Raw genomic sequence first — 21,528 nt, 5'->3', positions numbered from 1 at the left:
CTCAGGTCTACTCTCAGTAATCTGGCTGCTGGTCAAGCAACTAAGAAATTTGTAGTTGGATAGTTTTAATTTTATTGGATAAATGAATAATATTGGATGCATCCAATATTCTCTGATCACACTGACCACACATGTTTCTAACTTTACAAATTCATTCAGAGGTCTGAATGCTTCTATAAGTATAAGAAGTAAACTGGGAGCTGGTATACAAGTTTACGCCCTGGATAAAAATTTTATGACATCATAGATTGAAAGCGACCATGAAATACAGGGTGAAGTGTGTAAATGGCGCCTTTACAACTTTACCTTTGTTTTGCTATTTTTTAGCCCAAAACCCTGAAGGTTAGGGTTTAATGTAAAAAAAATAGCAAAAAAGATGAAGTAGTGAAGGCATAAATCAGCTTTTGCATGGAATAGCCTACTAAGTTATTTCACGTACTTCATCCTATATTTCTTGGTCGACTCCAAACTATGACGTCTACTTCTTGCTAAGGCGCGAATTTTTGAAACGTGACGTCATTGCATTGTCACGTAACCTTGCTCCACTCCTGCTCCAAATATTTTGGGAATATTGACTCCAAACTCTGATCTGATTCCAAACATAAACCGCGGTTCCAACGAGCAAATTTTTTTTCGAGGTTGCAAGCGTAGATGAAACGAACTCAACAGTTAATCAGCCATACACAAGCCAATTCGTAATATTGTGATGTAATTGGACGCCCCATCACGTCACAACACGACGCTCCAAGAAGGCTTGCTGGGTTGCCAATCTTGGGGCTTGACAGGTTGCTTCAATTTAAAAAAAAAAAAAAAACGATTTTTAACTCATTTTCCAGTGAGTTTTTAAAATTAAATAGAAACCGAAATACCAATCACTGTGAAAAAAACTTGAAGTATTAGTGTAGAAAATGTATTCGTGTAATTTAAAAAAGGGAACTTTTGCTGACTAGGTATAGGTTGAAACTAAGAAACATTTACAGAAGCCATTTGATTTATTTTAAGAACCCAATTGGCCTAACAGTTCATTTTTACATTGATTCAACGTCTGAATACGTTGAATCACTCAGTTGGCCTACCGTTTTTCTTTACATTGATTTCACGTCTAAATAAGTTGATTCAATGTAAAAAAAAAAGCTCATTTGCTGACTGCCGGGCATGGAGGAACCATTTTAAAAGTAGGTGGGTCCAGAGGCGCAGCCGTCGAAGTCAATCCAACTTCTGGAGGGCTAAGCCTCCCAGACCCCCAATAACATTGTTGCATTCCTAATACTTGAAATCGTTAACACTATACATTGTGTTTTTATGATTGCCTTTCGTGCCAACAAGCAAAAATTTTCCATTTTTGGGCCCAATTTGGCCGAAAAAATTCAAATTGTTAAATTGTTCTATAGCGCTGTACAAAATATGGCGATGTAGCCTACACACAAATAAAAAGGCAGCAACACACGCACAGTTATGAATAGCCTACGACATGGGAGTAAGAATCTGCAGCAGTATACAGTAGCCTACGTGCATAACTGCTGTGCATATGTTATGGTATCATTGTTTCACCCATAGAGACCATACAAAATAATTGTATTGATTGATATATTGCTCCACCAATCACACGCAATCACACCTCACCCACACGTGTTGCCCATCAATAGTGGGCTCAACAGAAAAGTTTCAAGATTGGATTTCATCATTGAGCTATCAAAGATAATCAAACTAGTGTGTATCAAATGAGTGAAGACCTTTTTTTGAAACTTCCTCTCTGACTTGCCATTTTCGCTACCTTTTCAAAGAAATTTGGCTTTGAAAAGTGGGTGGCAAAATAAAGTAGGTGAGCCCAGGCCCAAGTGGTTCCTCCATGCCTGCTAACGTCAGTGAATTGATGAATTAATCGAATTTTTCATGGCTTTGCTGTTCAAGGGATGCAATGACACTTTGATCTTGATCATTTTATTGCATTTTCTTTGTATAACGTTGATAAGAGCGCAGTATCATTCCATTTGCCAAAAAATACTGTTGGACAAACTAAAATTTTTAGCAAAACTGGAGATTGGATAAGAACTGCAATTGGAGCAAACAAGTTTTTACCGAATTAGATTAGAATTAGAATTACCGACATTTCGCTTTGATTTATCGAATTAGACAAATAGAATTATCTAGTTGTCCAAGTCTACCTGTTTCCTGTCACATTCACCGTTTCAATCACCAAGGCTACAACATTGCTGGTCTCACCATCGCATTATACAGAATTTCTTCAACTTTTTTTGTTCATGCTCCTTATCACGCCTGACACTTTTTGCTTTTTCCTGTCGCTTGTATTCACATGAACTGTCGAACTAAAGCAGTCTATTTAAAAACTTTTACTTGTTTCAACGCCTCATGGATTATAATTAGGGTTGCCATACCGTCCTTATTTCTAAGATTTGTCCTTACTGTGAAGGGCAAGGTCTTAGAAAAAAATTGTGTCCTTATTTCTAAGCAATGTCCTTGTTTTTGATTTGAGTCCTTATTTTGTCTTATTTTTCGTCAATTACAAAACTTTAATATTTTTTTGAACATAACAATAAGTCGCCTGGTGTTTTGGTAACATACAAGATGTGTCAATACGATGAGAGCAACAGCAAGACTGGCAAATTGTTTTATTTGTGGGAAATGTGATAAAAGAAAACATTCAGTTGGGGATTGCAATTGAGAGTTTTTGATATGGAATTGAAACAGTGACCAACTTCTGTTACTAGGGTGATCAAATAAATGGAAGTGGTGGATGCGAAGCAGATGTGACAAGAAGGGCAAGGCTGAGTTGGGCAAAGTTCAAGGAATGTGGGGAAATGTTATATGGAAAAAAGTTTTCATCAAAAATGAAAAAGAAAGTCTATCGGAGTTGCGTGCAATATTGTATGGCAGCGAAACATGGATATTAAGAGAGAGTAAACTGTATATTTTGAAAAAAACGGAAAGGGCAATGGTGAGAGCAATGTGAGGAGTAAAAACTAGAAGGGGAAAAAGACTGAAGACCGATAGATGTGCTTGAGATGAGGGAGATTATGGAACAGTTTGCCAGGGCAAACGGAGTAAGATGGTATGGACATGTAGGCCTACTAAAGAGGGACAAATGAAGTTTTCTTTGAAAGACATTGACTTTGTTTGTTTTTGTTTGTTTGTTTTTCATATCTTTATCCTGCTTTGCGGAAAGCGGACTTGAGCGCTATGCATCGGTGTACGCCTTCCGACGTAGGCTACACCTGACCCACGCTGCAGCCGACTGCAATGTCTGTTTCCGGTTGTATACTCTACTTATGACTTAAATTTGGTACTACCCATCACTCGAAATCGATTACTGGGTAGAGGCAATTATCGTAAAGTTTCTTGCCCAGAGAAACAACAGCAAGTGCAGGTGGCTGGAGTCGAACATGTAGGCTCTCGACTGCGAGCCCAACGCGCTAACCACTCGGCCACTCGGCCATCCTGCCGAAGGTAGATGGGAAGAGGAAACGGAAATGCCCAAAAACAACATGAAAGAAATAGGTGAAGAATGAGGCACAAACTCGGACTAAAGGATGACGATGCGATGGACAGAACTAGATGGAGAATAGGAGTGAAGGCAATCGCTGAAAGGAAAGAATCGGTTACCCCCACTAGTGAAGACAAAACCGAATTTGGATGAAGATGGTATCGATTTGAAAAGCGTCCAACGCATATGAACTGGACCCTGCTAAGAGATCAAACATTTGAGTACGGGGAAATCAAGCGGTTGGCAAAGCAAATTGATCAGCCAATGGAATAAAAGATGAGTTGTTTGATGAGGTCTCGGGTGTTAATGATCTGCTCAAGAAGATTTCCAGATAATGTGTTTTGTACGGATGAAAGTGGATGAAGATCTTTACTGGAGACGATTCTTTTTCGTTGCTCTACAAGTTGGTAAGCATCAGCTTCCTTCCGGTCAGTAATGTGTTTGTGGAGCAAGTGTTCTCTCTTGCTTCGGTTCAGTGGACCAAGAAAAGAAACATAGTGAAAGGGCAGTCAAATCTCAGCACGAAGTATCTTTTAAAAACAAGAAGTTGTTGGAAAAGATTCTTTCCGGCAAAAAGTATGGAATGTGACATGTCATGGCTGGTATAAATGCAAAGATTTGTTCAAAATTTTTTATTTCATTCCGTATAAACATTTAATTTTTGGTTGTCCTTATTTTGGGGTCCATGTCGGTGGCAACCCTGATTCTAATGAATGGTATGATTATCATTAGTCTATTGATCCACATAATATCGAGACGTCTCACACGACTCACAGAGGATGATAGCTCAGTTGGTTAGAGCGTGACTTCGTAAACGAAGAAGCTCAGGGCCGTTGACAGAATTTCTCGGGCCCGGTACCAATTTATTTTCGGGCCCCCTTCATCGACAAAGTTATGAATATAAAGGTTGTGTATGAACTTTTATTGATGTCGTTTAAGCATGGTCATTTAACAAATCTTGCGCAATCTTAAAATTTCTTGAACCGCAAAACTTACTATCTCTATCTAGCGGTAGCTTTTTTGAACTTTTGTTTGTCACATGGCGCTAGCGTATTACTTCCCGATTCCATTGATATTTCACTGGTCATTCTAGGCTCACCAGAAGAGAATTTACAGCACTGCAGACAGTCAGAAACTTTTCAATTTGATTTGGGAAAGGTGTTTGGGCCTAGGTCAAACATTTGCTGATTGCTGCAATCTGAAAAGCGGTTTTGGTCTAATTTTTAGTGCAGAAATAGGGATAGTAATCTTCTTACCTGTGCCATTTCAGTTTTTGAGTTTGAACAAATATTAGCCTGTTTATTTTGAAATTCGTGTTACGGGTAATATTCGTGGTTAGAGAAATCATTATACTAGACTAAATTCTTATTTTACTGTTTGGTGGCAGAAGTGGCTATTTTACCACCAGAAAGATGAAGTGGGCCCGGTACTTTACCATCTGACGGCTGAAATGGCTGTTTTAACCTCTGATGGCAATTCCTTCAGATCTGATTATATTAAGATTTTGATAATGTTTGAAGTCGCCGGGAATTTTTTAAATCCGGGCCCCTTAAATATTCCGGGCCCGGGTCCAAAAGTACCACCTAAACCCCCCTGTCAACGCCCCTGAAGAAGCTTCAAGATCAAGCAGCGCTGATTCGACTCTCGAGGTGTGCGCTTGAACAAAGCATTCTAAGGCTGCTATACATTTAGCGGCACCTAGTGAATGGAATAATTCCCCAGAAACAACACTGTGACAATCAGAACACTTCACTCTGTCAATCTCGGTAAGACCGGCCCTGCGTCAAAAGTCTCTACAAGTAGGCCTAGGCGAAGCTACCAGGAATAACCTCTCAAGGCTTTTTCAGTCCTAGGATAAAGACAACCAACCACAAACATGAATGATCCTCCACTCCATTTTGTTTCATTTCAGTTAGGCTATTGCTGTTAGACAAAGCTATTTGAAGTTTCTATATTTTATTCAGGAATCCGGCCTTTCTCAATGGTTGGGTGATCAGCTCAGTTTCTTACAAGGCATCGACACTTGGTTGATATCGTTAATAATCACAATCATTCTCTGCGCTTTCACTGAAGTTACCAGCAACGTCGCTACAGCGACTTTATTTGTCCCCATTTTAGCTACACTGGTGAGTTTCTTTTTTTTTTATCCAAAAAAGCAATTGTACAACCTGGTCAAAAAATTTTTTTTTCTTTGATACCTGGCGAAATGTTGGACTTATTTAAGAATATGTTTGGGGCGCTGATTAAATGTCATCAGTTTTTCTTATGTCATCTAGTTTTTGAAATATAACATACATCCTGTGACGACAAATTTTCATGTTCCTCAACAAGATCAGAATGCATATAAACTTTTCAAGACATGTTTTTGGCAAAATATCAATATAATTGCAGTTATACAAATGATTTCATAACTCAATCCAGAAGTTTTGCAGCAATTTGAGATTCAGCGATTACACTACCGCAATTTGGTTTCTCATAACTAACATTTCAAAGAATAAAATAGTAGGCTGTAAGTAGGCTAATTTAGCCTAAAGTTCAAAATAAAAGTTACATCGGCCTCTAGTTATCATTGTGGGTTCGCACGTTGACACGGCCTGTGTGTGAATACAGATTGCTGTGATGTAGGCTAAACCTTTTTTGTTGTTTACAGTGTAACCACCACAGGTTGAGTTACTGATTCTATTTGGCGACCAATAGTAGCTATGTGGACTGCACATACATTAAGAGAATGCAATAAAGGATATCCAACACACAGCAGAACCGTGAAAATTGATAGGGTTAGGCCCCACTGAGACCACCAGGGAGCACGCACGGCGTGGATTAAGAAGGCTAGTTAAGCACCATCCAAACTTACGAATTTATGAACTGAGCGCGAGCAATGGACTAGGCCAGCATAAGGTTTAGCAGAGGACAAGGGCATTGATTCGCTGAGCAGTAGCACCAACAGTCATTACGGTTTCCACGCTTCCAGCAGGCAATTAGGCCTACATGTCGGCCTACATTAATCTATCAGTACAAATCCGGCAGGCAATCAGTTATTGGGCCCTTATTCAAACAGAAATATAAACAAGAGTGTACTTACATAGCCTACTGTATGACTTCCACAACAATAAATTTTTAAATCCTAAAAAGATGCTTTCGAATCTTCTGCGTCGCCATCAAATATCAACATCACAACAACCTCGCCTTCTTATACGATCCTAAGGGCGCACTGAGCTTCCACTCCGGTCGTTGGAACGCTGGCACGAACCCAGACCTGGCTTTCGCAAGTAATGACCCCAATGATCGCCAGCCGGACAGACGTGTGTTAGAGAAGTTCCCAAGGTCTTAACACCGACCCTCGCTAATCACGCCCCCCTTGCTTGCCATACCTATTCCGAGCAAGCCTGTCAAGCGATGGAACTTCAGAAAGGCTGATTGGGAATACTACAGCTTCCTCACAAACGAAGCTACGCAGTACCTCCCATCCCCACACACCATCAAAGTGGATGAAGCCTACCATGACTTCTGTGATGCAATCATATCTGCGGCAAAAGACTCTATCCCGCGAGGTCGACGGAAAAACTACATACCTTGCTGGGATGTGGAGTGCGACAGGCTCTACCGCGACTTCCTCCGTTCCCCCCAGGGCACCGCCACCACCAACTCAGCAGCAGCCCTGCTGGCAAGATTAGATTCAAAGAGGAAGGAGCGCTGGACAGAAGCCATAGACTCAATCGACTTCACGCACTCCAGCCGCACAGCATGGAGTACACTCAGCAACCTCACTGGCAGATCACGTGCCTCTCGTCGCCAATGACCCATTTCAGCAAATGCCATCGCCTCACAACTTGTGAAAAATGGAGTGCACAGAACGAGAGACCGTGAATCAGACAAGTCCGTCCTCAAGGAAATGACGGACCTCTGGAAGGTCCCAACACCTGTCGAGGGCAACATCTCTGGTGAGTTTACCCCAGAAGAATTTGCCTCCGCCCTCCAGCACCTAAAGCCAGGCAAATCCCCGGGCCTTGACCACCTATGCTCGGAACTAATACTCCAAGCTTCCCCACTATGAGGTCCTGGTTAAAAGACTTCCTTTCCTGCTGCTTGCGTCACCTGCGCATCCCAAGACACTGGAGAAGAGCCCTTGTGGTTGCAGTCCCAAAGCCAAAGAAGCCCCCAGGGGATCCGAAGAGCTACCGCCCCATCTCTCTGCTCTGTATCCCCTTCAAGGTACTCGAGAGACTTATCTACGCCCGTGTCGAACCGATAATAGACCCTCAGATCCCTCGGGAACAAGCCGGCTTTCGCCACGGAAGATCAACCGTAGACCAGGTCACTCTGATGACCCAAGAGATCGAGGACAGCTTCTCGGCAAAAATAAGGCTGGCGCCGTGTTTGTCGATCTCACGGCTGCCTACGACACTGTATGGCACAGCGCCTTACCTGCAAACTACTCCGTCTCCTTCCTGACAGGCACATGGTCCATATGATTATGGAACTTGTGCAAAACCGCAGCTTTACCCTTTCCACCGGTAGCGGCCGACGAAGTAGACTACGTCGACTCAGGAACGGCGTTCCATAGGGCTCTGTCCTGGCTATTATTATTATTATTGTAACTGTCTCCGCCGCCAGTGTAGCCAAATCGTTTGGCATCCGCTGGCTTCGATCAGTCTTTCAACAAGGTTGATAGGATCTCCATTCTGTTTTGTCCTTTGCGATGTTTTGCAATCGATGGAGATGTGGTGTGCTGAGCAGGGATCCCAGGCCAGCTTTTCTGATGTCAGATCTCAGCAGTTGTAATAGATTGGTACGGTGACGTCCGGTTCGGCCTTGGTACTTTTTGCTGCCAATTATTGCAAATTCAAGGGCTTTCTGGGGAGGTGAGTCCTGGTGAAGTCTCAGAATGTGTCCAAACATGTTCCATCTCATGGTGGAGATCTTGCAAGACAATAGTTCACTGTTGCATATTTTGTAGAGATTTTTGTTCGAGATAAGACTGTTTGGCCAAGTATGACCAGTTATGACACGTAAATGTCTTCGATGACAGGCATCCAATCTTTCAAGACTTCCTTTGGTAACAGACCAGCTATTACAGTTGTGGATCATATTATTGGGATGCAGTACGCGTTGTACAATCTTAGTCGCAACTGTAATGGGATTCTCGATCTCTTGCTCCATAGTTTCCAGTGTGATCTGAAAGCGACATTGCCTAAATTGCAGCGGGATTTGAGATCGGCAGTGCTGCACAATAATGATCCCAAAAGTTTGTGTGTACGCCATTTTTCGTTTCCTCGAATCGGTAGGCTATCAGTATCAGTTTCATTTGTGTCTGCAAGAAATATGTGGGTGAATTCAGTTTTAGTCTCATTCATGAAAAGATTGTAGTTTTTCAGGTTCTTTGTAGCAATAGATTGTAGCATATCAAGTGGCTGTCTTTCCTCATCCAGAAACTCAACATCGTCTGCATACTCCATTTCCAAAGGCATGCATGTGTCAGATATAGGGGGGTTTGGTCTGGAGGACTGCTCTCGCACTGAGCTCAATGCTGCAGATAGGTAGCAGGTGAAGAGTATTGGGGAGAGGCTGTCTCCTTGAGGGGAACCGATGGTAGTCTCAAAGTTTGCGGACATTTCGTTGTTAATGCGCACATACAGTTTCGTGCCAGCTAGCAGGGTGCGGGTTAGTCGCAGTTCATCTTCATCACAGCCAGCTTGGTCTAAAATTTGAAGGATTTTTTTGCGTTTGATGGTGTCAAAGGCTTTGGACATATCTATTCCCATTTTGTGGAAGTCCCATTTTCTAGCCATTACCACTGAAACGAGCATACGTTGTGCCCAGACAATGTCAGCACAGCTTCTGCCACGTTTGAAACCGCTTTGGAAGGGTCCAGTGAAGCTGTCAATTTTGGCTCTAATCCGATGCAAAATGATGATGGAGAAGATTTTTCTGATGCTATTGAGGAGCACAATGGGTCGAAGATTAGCTGGTGGTCCTTTTGGTTTCTTGGGTTTTGGTATAGCAATTAGTATGCCTTCGCCGATGGTGTATACTGGTTTGTGTTGTTTGAAAGATTCATTAATAGTCTGTGATATTAAACCGGAGGTTATGTCTTTGGAGAATTTGAAGAGTTCGTTGTTGACGTTATCAGGGCCAGCAGCACGACGGTTTTTCAAAGAAGAAATTGCTGCAGATACTTCCTCAGTGGTTATTGGTGTTTGCAAGGGTCTTGCTTCTCCGGTGAATGGTTGTATTGGTTCATCATCTGAATCTGTAAATTGTTGCTGAAACCATTTTCTTACAATCTCTACTTTGCTTTTGTCTGAGAGCACAAAACTGCCATTGACATCTTGAATCATGATGGGGGTAGGAGGCTTTCTCGCTTTAAGTAGTTTTGCTGCTTGAAACATTTTACAGGATGTGTCCTGGCTACCCTCCTCTTTAACACTTACATCTATGACCTGCCTGACACCATCTCCAGGAAGTATGCTTACGCAGACGATCTGGCTCTCCTGCATCCAGCCGGAGATTGGCAGTCAATGGAGAGGAACCTAAGCCAGGACATGTCAACTATATCAACATATCTCCAGAAATGGAAGCTACAGCTCAGCAAGGCAAAGACAGTGTCGGCGGCCTTCCATCTAAACAACAAGGAAGAAAAACGTGAGATCAACATTACCACCGATGACGAACACCTGCCCTACTGCGTCGAACCCACCTACCTCGGCGTAACCCTGGACAGGTCACTCACGTAACGACGACACCTGGAGTCACTGCGCAAAAAACTATTTGCGCGCGTTGCACTTTTGAGGCGACTGGCGGGTTCCGGCTGGGGACCTGATGCGAAAACTCTTCGCACAGCTACCTTGGCCCTCGTCCATTCTACCGCTGAGTAGGCTACTGCGCACCAGTGTGGTGCCGCAGCTCCAACACCCACCACATTGACACCGCCATCAATGACGCACTACGCACTGTGACTGGATGCCTGCGTCCCACTCCAACAGACTGCCTTCCCATCCTTGCAGGCATCCAACCTGCTGAGCTTCGCCGTAAAGGAGCCATGATTTCCCTTGCTCGTCGCGCACTGGACCCTGACCACCTCCTCCACAGTACATTCCAACGCCTACCTGGAGAACAGCAGCGACCGAAATCAAGACGCCCATTTATGCCCGCCGCACGACAGCTTTTGAACAACATTGAAGATCTTGGAATAAGTGCGGCACACTGGACGAACTACACATGGAACATGGAGTGGCAAAACAACACCTCCCGACTCCGTGATTTCCTACCCGACGTCGATCCCCACCCTCCGGGAATGTCCCTCGCAAGACTTGCGTGGGTCCGGCTTAACCGCCTACGAACCGGCGTCGGTCGCTTTCGTTCAGACATGTGCAGATGGGGCCTGGCTCCCTCACCGGGATGCGAGTGTGGCGCCACAGACCAGACAGTAGACCATGTTGTCCATGACTGCCCAATCCATCAACCACCACATGGAACGCTTGGACTGAAGGCCCTGGATAACGAGACTGTCGAGTGGCTGATGACATCATGCCCAAACATATAGTCCAGAAGAACAGCTCATACGACGAAGATCATGTCGATGACAACATCCGGGAATGTGCATAAAGCTTATTTTGAGAAGAGTTTTCGCAGTCGATCGAAACTTGTCATGTAGCCTAAACAAGGGCTACGTAAAGGGTCAGAAAGTAGGTAGGCTATAAACAATGAGGAACAGCCTAATTCGGGACTGAGCATGAGACTAAGAAACCAACATACAGTAATTAGATGAGGAATTAGCCTATAATTTATATTGTAAATAAGTGCGAGTAAAAACTGTTTCTAACATTTTTTTCTTGAAAAAAATATTTTTGCTAAAACATCTTTTTTTACAGTCACAAAATATTGAAGTCCATCCAATCTACTTGCTAGTTCCTCCAATACTAGCAACATCCATGGCTTTTATGTTGCCCGTCGCGACACCACCAAACGCAATCGCTTTTGCGTATGGCCACTTAAAAGTTCTGGACATGGTAAGCAAATTGAGCTGTAAACCTATATAATCTGACAAGTATATTGTATAGTTTGAGCCAATGACCTTTTTTATATAGCCTAAATCAGTGGTTCCCAACCTTTTTGTTGTCACGGACCCCTGTAGACAAACTATTAATTCTGCGGACCCCTACCTAAATTTTGCCTGAAACTCAATTAACATACTATTGACTATTGTAATACAAATAATTATGCTACTCAACTACTGTAGGCTATACTGTGTCATATTGCATTGCCGCTATGACTCCTGCGGCAAATATCAGGTTAAACAGTTGCTCAAATAAGAAAATGAAAGGTTATTTAAGAAATGTCAGCAGTAGGCCTATTTGAATATTAAGGTGACCCAAAGTGTCATGCCGAAACTTTTTCAACGTAAGCAAATTTAATGAGATGGTTGTTGTTGCCTTTCCTGAACTAAACGACTGAACTGCGATTGAGTTTTTGACAATGCAACACGCATGTCATCTTCAACGTCCACTGTCCAGGCGATTTCTATGTTGTTTTTATTGTAACAAGAGCTGAGAATCCTGCCTCACAAAGGTTAAATAGTTATGAATGGTAACAAAACAATAATCGCTTGCTTTGCTACGAATGGGTAGGTTTGCAGTTGTGAGCACCAAAATTCTTCCACAGTTTTTGAATGAAACTCAATGCGTAATAACTCTTTTGATCTCAAGTCAAATCAATTAGGTCATCTTTACCGAGATCGTCATCGCTAATGTTGTTCAAGTCAAAAAGAAAAGGATTTCGAATCCATGTTTCAATTTCGTTCGGCAGGTGTTCTAAATTAAAATAACGTTGAAATGAGATTTGCAGGGTTTCAAGAGTGCGCAAAATTTTCTCTCATAGTGTTAGTCTGATATTTTGTGTGATGACTGTTAAAATTTTGAATTCTATGGACTTTGAGTCTGATTGCAAATAAATAATAATAATAGAGATCAAAAGAGTAGCCTACATTCTCTTTGAGTTTCATCCATCACGATAAGATCTTCTAACATTGGAAAGTTAGTGTAATTACCTGCTTCCAATCTACGTTTCCAAACCGGCAACTTGGCTAAAAACGCTTTCAGTTTTTCAGCTGCATCAATTATTGTCACACCTGGTCCTTGAATGCCACGATTAACATTATTAATATGACCGAAAATATCGGCTAAGTAGGCCACGCCGTATAGAAAACTTTTACTTTCGAACAATTTTAAAAGGGGACTTCCTTTTGCTTTCAAAAGAGTTGATACCTTGTTTTTTAGCTGTTGCAGTCGTTTTAAAACTTCTCTAGATAACCAACGTACCGATACAAAAGTACTTCGTAATCTGACCCTACTTCTTGACAGAGCGCTTTAAAAGTAAGGTGGTTTACAGGTCTGCTTTTGATGAAATTAACGACTTCACGCAATTTGTCAGAATTTCTTTGAGACTTGCTAGTAAAGTTTTTGCTGCTAAGGCGTACATGTGCAAGAAGCAATGGGTAACAACCACGCGAGGAGCTTTGTTTTTTACTAAAGCAGCAAATCCGGATTTGTTCCCGAGCATAGCTGGTGCTTCATCCGTGCATATAGAACAAAGTTTTTTTTTCTCCAAAATTCATCAAGGTAATCACGGACCCCCAAATGCTTTCTCACGGACCCCCAAGGGGTCCGCGAACCCCAGGTTGGGAACCACTGCCCTAAATTATTTCTGTATGAAATCTGTAAATAGTCCTTGTTTTGATAGTCCGTTACGTAATTTCAATATGTGTGTGTAACTGTGTATATTAGTTTGTTTTTGTGATGTTGGGTTCAGTCGTGTTCTCATTGCTTTAAGAATTGGCGCTCCAGTTGCTCCAGGAACGAGGAGGCGACTGATTCTTAACTAACTCATCAACTTATTTTAAAGTATCAGGTTTGGTGGCCGTGCTTAACTATATTTATTGATGCATATACCGCAATATTAGATCCTTTCATGCACGTCTTAAACCATTAAGGTTTTGCCACCTTTTCCTTGTGTTAGTTTTGTTACTGTATTTCTTTTTCACAATATCATTTCTTTTGCATTCTGACAAAGAAAAATAAATTGAATTGAAATTGAATGAAGATGGCTCTGTATGAGCCCTTTCGTTTAAATTTACCAACACTCAATAGCCTATCAAGAATATTAATTAAATTGTTTCTTTTTGATCAACAACTTCTTTCCTTAACTTTTTAACCTAAAACGTTTTCTCAGAAATCTACTTCTGATTCTGAAGACTACGGCTAATAACCTACATTGCACGAAATAATTTGAAATAATCCATTAAAAACTTTATATGGCCCAAGTTTATGGCTAATAAAAAGTAGCAGATCAAGCTTAGCAAAAGTGTGTTCCTTTTCAGATCAAAGTCGGGAGCCTGTTGAATATCATTGGAATTGGGGTTGTAACTTTATTCATCAACACTTATGGATATAGCTATTTCGGTTTGGGATCATTCCCTGATTGGGCAATACCACAGAACACGACCAATGCTGGAGTTTGAGAACATTGTTTTTCCTTGGTGCGTGGGGTTGGCCGACCTTTGTTACTTTCTCGGTGCTTTGCAAACTTTTTATGATCTGTCCTCAATATTATTTGTATGAAAGTAGACGAAGGTGTTTCGAATTATGCTGTATTCTGTAGCCTGTGACTACAGGCTAAAAAATCTAAAAATTGGCAATGCAAGTCATTATTTGTGAAACCGTGCCTTAGTAAATCTAAGTGTCGACGCATATTGTTCAAAATTTTGGCCAAAGTGGTATTTGTCCTAGTTGTAAGCTTAGCACAATATTTTCAGATTTAAAGGCTAATGCTCATAAAGCTAGCACAGATTTTGTCACTTCACATGTGATGAGTGGCTGTGGTGGACTTGAGCCAGTAGTTTAAGACTGCTCTTTTACCTGTAGGCTAATTTTAGCATTTACCTTAAGCTATAGTCACAAATGGGGAAAATCACTAGTTTTGGTTATCTTGAAGATCAAGATCACTTTTTGTTGATATCATTACATGTGCTGTGCAATGCTGCAGATTATTACACCCATGTGGTATTTATAACTGTGTGTACACTGTTGCCTTTTTATTTGTGTGTGCATCGCCATATTTTGTACAGCGCCATAAAGCAATTTTGTAAATTGTTTGGCGAAATCGGGCCCAAAAATGGAAATTTTACACTTGTAGGCACGAAGGGCAACCATGAAAACACAATGTATAAATTACTTCAAGTATTAAGAATGCAACAATGTAATGGGGGTTCTGGGGGGCAAAGCCCCCAGAAGTTGGATTGACTTTGACTACTGCGCCTCTGGGCCCACCTACTTTTAAAATAATTCCTCCATGCCTGGTTTGGGGACATTACATGGTTGGGCACTTGGGCAATAGGCCTACTACAGAACACATTGATACTGGAGTAGCCTAGCTATTAGAACAATGTTTGTCCGAAGCCTGTTCGGTAGACTTGTTTTTTTGACGTGTTGAAAAGTACTTTTTATAATCTGTTTTGAGAGTAAATTGTACAATATTGTATGTATAAATTGAGATGTTTCAAATCACTAAATCCGATGCAGTAGCTTAAATTTGCATCAAACTAAAAACTTACTGTAAGCTAATTCCTGCTCTGAATATGTGAGCTACACAGCACGACTTCATTGTTGTCAGAAGATTATTTTGTTTTCAAGACAAAAAAACAGCAAGAGATGATTTCATGGACAAGAAGGCTGTCAATGTCTTGCAAGGCAATATACGAAATCGTAAGCATTGAAATGGAATGCAACTCATTTGATGGCAAACAGAACAGAAGATATGACAACTAGATGCAATTTTTTTCAGAAATTGCTGATCTGATAGAAATACAAAATAAAACTTGTCTCCAAGAAATACAATAATGCGATTTTGCAACAATAAACCGACATTGAATAAACAATACAAACAATGAAAAAAGAAATAACTTGACATAATACATACGGCCAGGTAAAAACGTGACTTATAATTTGAATGGACAACAAAGCCATGCATTAACCAATAGGAAAGCCTTTTCAAAAAACAAAGACTATGTAACTCATGATGGACTCAAGAGAATGCTAGTATAGTTTGAGTTAACTTTAGAGTGGCACGTGCCTCGCTAGCTCAGTGAATCAATGCTCGGCGGAAGTTCAAGCAACGATGGTTCAACTCTCGGGGTGTACGCTTGAGCAAAGCATTTCATGGGCAGATTACTGATGTAGGCCTGCACATTGCAGGCTATGAGGTGAGATTTCTGAGTTTCAAAAGCTGGTGAGCTTTCGACTCAAGCTTCTGTAGACAAACAAATTTGCTCAGGGACGGAAAGTATGAAACCACAGATGCTAAGACTTTTTTTCTCAAAAAAACGTTCAATCAGCGCATTGGGGGTAAACACAATGCCCTAATGGCAAAAGTTACCTCATTAAAAACGTTTTAAGGTTTTCAGATAAGTTGACTGTTGTAAAAATCACATCTTTCTTACTTTTGCTGGTTCATAGCAGGCGAAGTGTGTCTAAACGCCTGTTAATTAAACATGATATACCAGTTAAAAACTTATTATAGTTACAAAATGTAAAAAAAAAATTGAAACATCTTGCCAAGTCAAATTTGTTGCAGATAAATCCGACTAGATTGACCTGGCAACCCTTTAAAATGCAACTTTTGCTCTTGAATTTTAAGTTGAAAATTTACGAAAAAAAGCGTTGATGCAGATGGCCGCATGGTATCATTGGAAGTGCGGGTTACATACCACGAGATGAAACATCAATTGCGATGAATATATACAAAACAATAAATTTTTGTGGAACAGGCGCACAACAGCAGGAGAAGGTGACCCCTAAAACTTTCTACATTGATAAAATGTTACGCATGACTGAGAAAACACTTAACCAGTCGTAAATGTGACGACCAAAGTAAAAACTATTAAAACTACAAGGTGATTTTTTTTAAATTCAGCTAATAATTAACTTTAATCATGACTATCTGGCAACCCTTGTGTTCACCAACTCCAAAGATTGGCGAGGGCACAAAGCAGGTGAAACGGCCTTTCATGGATCCATGCTACAGTAGGGTGTGTACCATTTTTCAAAAAGTTTTTAGAAATTATTGCGGCTATGTATTACGGGTTTCTACTTTTGTTAAAAAGTATTTTGGTACAGTTTCAGAATTTTCCCGCCAAAATTGTGGTTCTGCCGCCATTTTGAAAAAATGTGGCGTCCAGATAGGATATTATGAAAGTCTACAGCCTTAAACTGGCGCAATGTGATCATATAATATGTTGATTACGGGGTTTTTGGGGTCGCAGAACTCGAATTTGAAGTTAAAAACACTCTACGGCAACAATTTTGCAAAGTGAATTTTGACATATAGATGTGACCACACTGTTTTGGACTGCAGATTTACATGAAAAGAGCATCTTATTGTCATTTTAACCTTGAAATGCATGTAGGCTATGCATAAACTTTTATAGTCGGTGTGATTATATCAATCAGTATGAGGGAAAAATTAACATGTATTTTCTCGTGTACTTTCACATCCGATAAAAATCTACTAACTAGTCCACAGTATAGCCTGTACTTAGTTACTAACCTACCTGCTTATTAACTAATGGACGGCAACAGAGTACCCCACGGCAGACCAAATAGTTCGAAAAGCCGAAGTGAACTCTCCCAACTGGGTAAATGCTTTACTTCTACACGACGAAGATCATCATTAGCTCAGTGACTCGAAGAGTAGCTAGTGATCGTACGCAAGTTACAAGATTCCGATCAGTAATGGCACTGAATGAGACGGCCGGTGAAGCACACCGCTCACAGGCACAAAAACCAAAAAGAAAGTTCTTCCTCATTGGGAACACTAGCGAAAGACTAGGTGTTCCAAAGCTTCCTAAAAGCTCTGACGTTCTTGCTAGGCTGTTGTTCCTCAGAGACGAAAGTCACAGAACGATCAACCAATCCATCGTGATAGCAAGGGAGGAAATTCCCCTGGTATGGAAACATCATTTTGGCGTGGGTTAGGTATTTGGCAAGAAAAACGAGAAACAATCTGGAAAAGAGAAGTAATCGTGAAAGGTTATTGTTAAAAATGCGGATATAGACCGGCATCTGAAGAATTTGTATGAAACTTGGTATCTAGAACTTGATTCCAGGCGTGAGAGGAATAATAGTGATTCATTTAAAAAAAACGTTTGCGTGATATGGAAGAAAAGCTCAAGGATCCTCTGAATATATGTAAGATTACTTCGCGATCAATTCTCATGCATTCCGGTATTATTGACTGGGAGAAAGATTTGGAACAACTGAAAAATCAGCTCAGAGAGATCAAGTAGGCTAGGTTGCGCATTGGGCAGAGATGCTCTGTAGAAGAGACGGGACCGAGCTAGAGAAAAACGACACAGTGCAGCTGGTGAAAGGAAACAGAAAGAGGATGTTGCTGACAATCTGAAAACCGTGAAGTTGGACTTAAGTGCAGATGAAGAAACAGAAAGTGACAGTGACAACTGGAAAACTCCTGAATGGAAAAGAAAATGGGTATTACGTCGCCTAGCCTCTGATCGACTTGGATGAGCTATCGGCAAAGAACAATGTTCGCTATGTGGCTCAAGCGTCCGGCATACAAGTCGAAGATACTAATATCAGTCACAGCAGCTCATAGACTGGCTAATAAGACTATAGGTCCTCTCACTCCCAAATTAATTATCAGAGATGAGTTCCAGGCCCCTGATTTGGCAATAATTCACTGGGCCGGTAAGATTCTGAAAATGAGAGGAAATGTTTCATCAGAACAGTGCTGTGTATATGTATCTGGCGTTAGTTTTGATGATGAAGGTAATGCAGAAATGAAAGCTTCTGGGGGTGCATGAGACCAGACGGCACCAGATCATCTCAGGAACAGGCCGTTATAAAATTGGTGGAAGACTGGAGAGAGAAAGGTGTCATTGATGAAGGTATTTGATACGACTGCCGTCAATTCAGGGAAGTGGCAAGGTACTTGTAGGCTACATTGCTGGAGGCAACAATTGAGAAAGCAATTTGGAACTTACTGATCAAGAGTGGCAACAAATGCCAGTATTAGAATGGAAAAATTTCAGTGATTATAAGAAACTAAGCAAATTCGTTTTGAACGTAAGGATGGTCAACGATATTGTGGAACGCGGGATTAAGCTAATCACTGATTTTTTTGACAGGTGTTCTGACGAAAGCCACCAGCAAGCTCTCTTGCTTGTCGTGCAAACTGCAAAGGCACAGAGAACAGTTCTAAAATTACCAAAAAGCTACCTTAGCCAAACTCAATTGTTAAAGAAATTCGTCAAAAATTCAGTGAATTGAGTGTTTGCATAACTCTGGTAAGCTATTGTGTTGATGAAATACTGGGAATTGAAATCAATCAGGACTGAAGCATAAGGAATAGCATGTAGAAGAAACAGGGATGGATCGTGTTTGAGAGTGATTAACTCAATTTGTTTGTAAATGAATCGTGTTGTTATTTCAACAGTTTGACAATATTTCAGGAATGCTCATTCTGGGGTGAAGTATTCTTGGTCAGGTTGTGTCCATGTCTGCAAAATTTCACCATAAATTTCAAGTGGTAAAATTTTACTTTGCAAAATTGTTGTCGTAGAGCACTTTTGACTTCAGATTCGTGTTCTGCGACCCCAAAAACCCTGTAATCGACATATTATATGATCACATTGCGCCAGTTTAAGGCTGCAGATTTTCATAATATCTTATCTGGACGCCACATTTTTTCAAAATGGCGGCAGAACCACAGTTTTGGCGGAAAAATTCTGAAACTGTACCAAAATACTTTTTAACAAAAGTGGAAACCCGTAATACATAGCCGCAATAATTTCTAAAAACTTTTTGAAAAATGGTACACCCTAATGCTACAGTACACTAGTTTCCACCTTTTTGTAGCCACGGACTCCTGTCAAGTCAGCGAACATTTAAACGTCGCTCCAAGTGAAAACTTGTCAAGCTAGTTCTGAAACATGGCTCTAGGAATTGTCGTCCTTTTAATTTTTGCACTTCTTTGTAAAATAAAATTCACGGACCCCTCAAAACCTCTCACGCATCCCTTGAGTGTCCGAGGCTCTTAGGTTACGAACCATTGTTATAAAACGAAAGGGGTTCAGACAACAACAAGATATTGAACTTTGTGGCGAAGATATCACCCCCTTAAAAAACCAGCTTAAACAAACAACATTTACAGATCACGGTAAACCATCAATAAACTACTTGTTGAAAAGGAGCGATCTTCCTGGCGTCAGCACTACCTGACTACTCACTATAGAACAGCGAGCATTGTGTTTCGCTAACCATACCGGTGTAGCCTCCACACTAGCCATCAAGACTTTTCCAAAAACATGTGTTTCATGGAACATTGTCTATTCACGTAAATCTGTGACGTATATTGCGACGTCACAATCACGTCATGCTGGGTGTAGTTCACTGAAAAGGTGTTTTAAAAGAAAACAAAATTTACAATAAACACACAAGCGTAAGAACATGAATAAATCGTGACAATATGAAACGTAATAAAAATGTAAAAATACTGCCCGATACTAGTTTCATAAAACCAGTGAAGTAAATTTGACATATAATAAGAGTGAATGAAATCAATTAAGAAATGTCGCCTTTGAATACAAACAGAAGTTGAACCAACTAGACTTTGTATCAAAAACTGTTTGCGATACTTCATTCTTTATATTAATACTTGCAATGAATGACATGTAAAGTATCTACAGAAAAAGTGTTATTTTTTGGTCAATAAAAGTCAATTTTTCGGTCAATACATTAGCAACATAAGTCCAATTTTTAAGATAATCGGTTGAAGCGAGAAGCACTTAACGTAACTTATAGTTCAATTAAGCCAAATCTTTAATTGAAATGGCTCGGCTAGCAAACCACCTAAAAAAAAATCGAATTTTAAATCGCGTAATGGCAATTTCCCAGACATCTGCAAACGTTGAATCAATTAAAAATTACGAATTAGCTGTCTGGGTTATCACGGCAAGGTTACCAACGAAGTTACGATGATATTTTTCAATATATAACCACAACATATTTGTTGCATGTCCAATGTCTATTGGTATGTTTCAAATTTTCACCAGGTTTGATTTTAAGAAAGTTTGAGGTCGGGGGGTTTTAGGTAAAAACTCGACACTCAAAACGCTTTGACGTCATAAAGATGTGGGCACTGGGCATGGGCCTAAAAATTCCAAATGCCTTAATTTTGACTATTTACTTATGGAGTAAAGTGACAGAATTGGTGTTAAACTGCGAAGAAGATAAGTTTTCTATTATATGAACATTGAACAAGTTAAAAAATAACGAAATGCCGCAAAATAGTTTCAAAATAGACTACCGGTAAACGTTTACTACTTTTTGCGGCATTTCAAGACGTACAGATAGACAATCGTAGGCAGTGCAATACGGACAATTACAGCCAAAATATGTCACACAGCCAACATGGAAAACAATTTCCCATGGCCATAGTAAACGCCAGGCCTGGTCAACGTAAAAACTTCGATCACTTATGGAGGCCTGATTCTTTGTACCTGACAGTACAATTAAAATCTATCACACACATGAGCAAAAACAAATTCAAAAACTAATTTGTTCTCAACAAAACATATGTAGAATTCAACAAACCAACTGAGCTTGTTTAAACTTTACTGATAGAACAAGCTCAATCAAGTATGAAACTGCTACATCTTTTTATCAGTAACCGATCTTACTATAGTTGAGAAACCTGCATCTCCAGACATCAAATCAACCGTTTTTACATTGATTCAACGTTGAATCAATCTACAAAACGGTTGATTTGCTGTCTGGGACAATATCTGTCCATGATTGATGTTGTCACAACCAACATTATAATGTTTACAATAAAGAAACAAGATACTCAAAGTGCTGCTGTTATCATAACGCTTAGCAAAATCAAAGCAACGAAAAAAAAAATGAACACAAACCAATTAAAAGGCTAAAGTAATGCTGTACCATGAAAACAAGAAC

At 40.5% G+C, this 21,528-nt stretch overlaps 1 protein-coding gene across 2 annotated transcripts in view; it reads left to right on the top strand.

Moving 5' to 3' along the window:
* LOC145766008 (Na(+)/citrate cotransporter-like) overlaps positions 1-15,415 on the top strand; it is a 33,721-nt gene extending 18,306 nt beyond the window's left edge. For both annotated transcript variants that reach the window (XM_082577661.1, XM_082577660.1), the window contains exons 10-12: positions 5,467-5,628; positions 11,374-11,511; positions 13,878-15,415. In XM_082577661.1, the coding sequence (XP_082433787.1) occupies positions 5,467-5,628; positions 11,374-11,511; positions 13,878-14,018 (441 nt within the window). In that variant the 3' untranslated portion in view covers positions 14,019-15,415. The remainder of the gene's footprint in view (positions 1-5,466; positions 5,629-11,373; positions 11,512-13,877) is intronic.
* The last annotated feature ends 6,113 nt before the right edge of the window (positions 15,416-21,528 follow it).

This window comes from Aplidium turbinatum, chromosome 3 (assembly GCF_918807975.1).
Source record: "Aplidium turbinatum chromosome 3, kaAplTurb1.1, whole genome shotgun sequence".
Lineage (NCBI taxonomy): Eukaryota > Metazoa > Chordata > Ascidiacea > Aplousobranchia > Polyclinidae > Aplidium > Aplidium turbinatum.
Note: the sequence above shows the minus strand (reverse complement) of the source record. Positions and strands in the feature narration are given on the sequence as shown.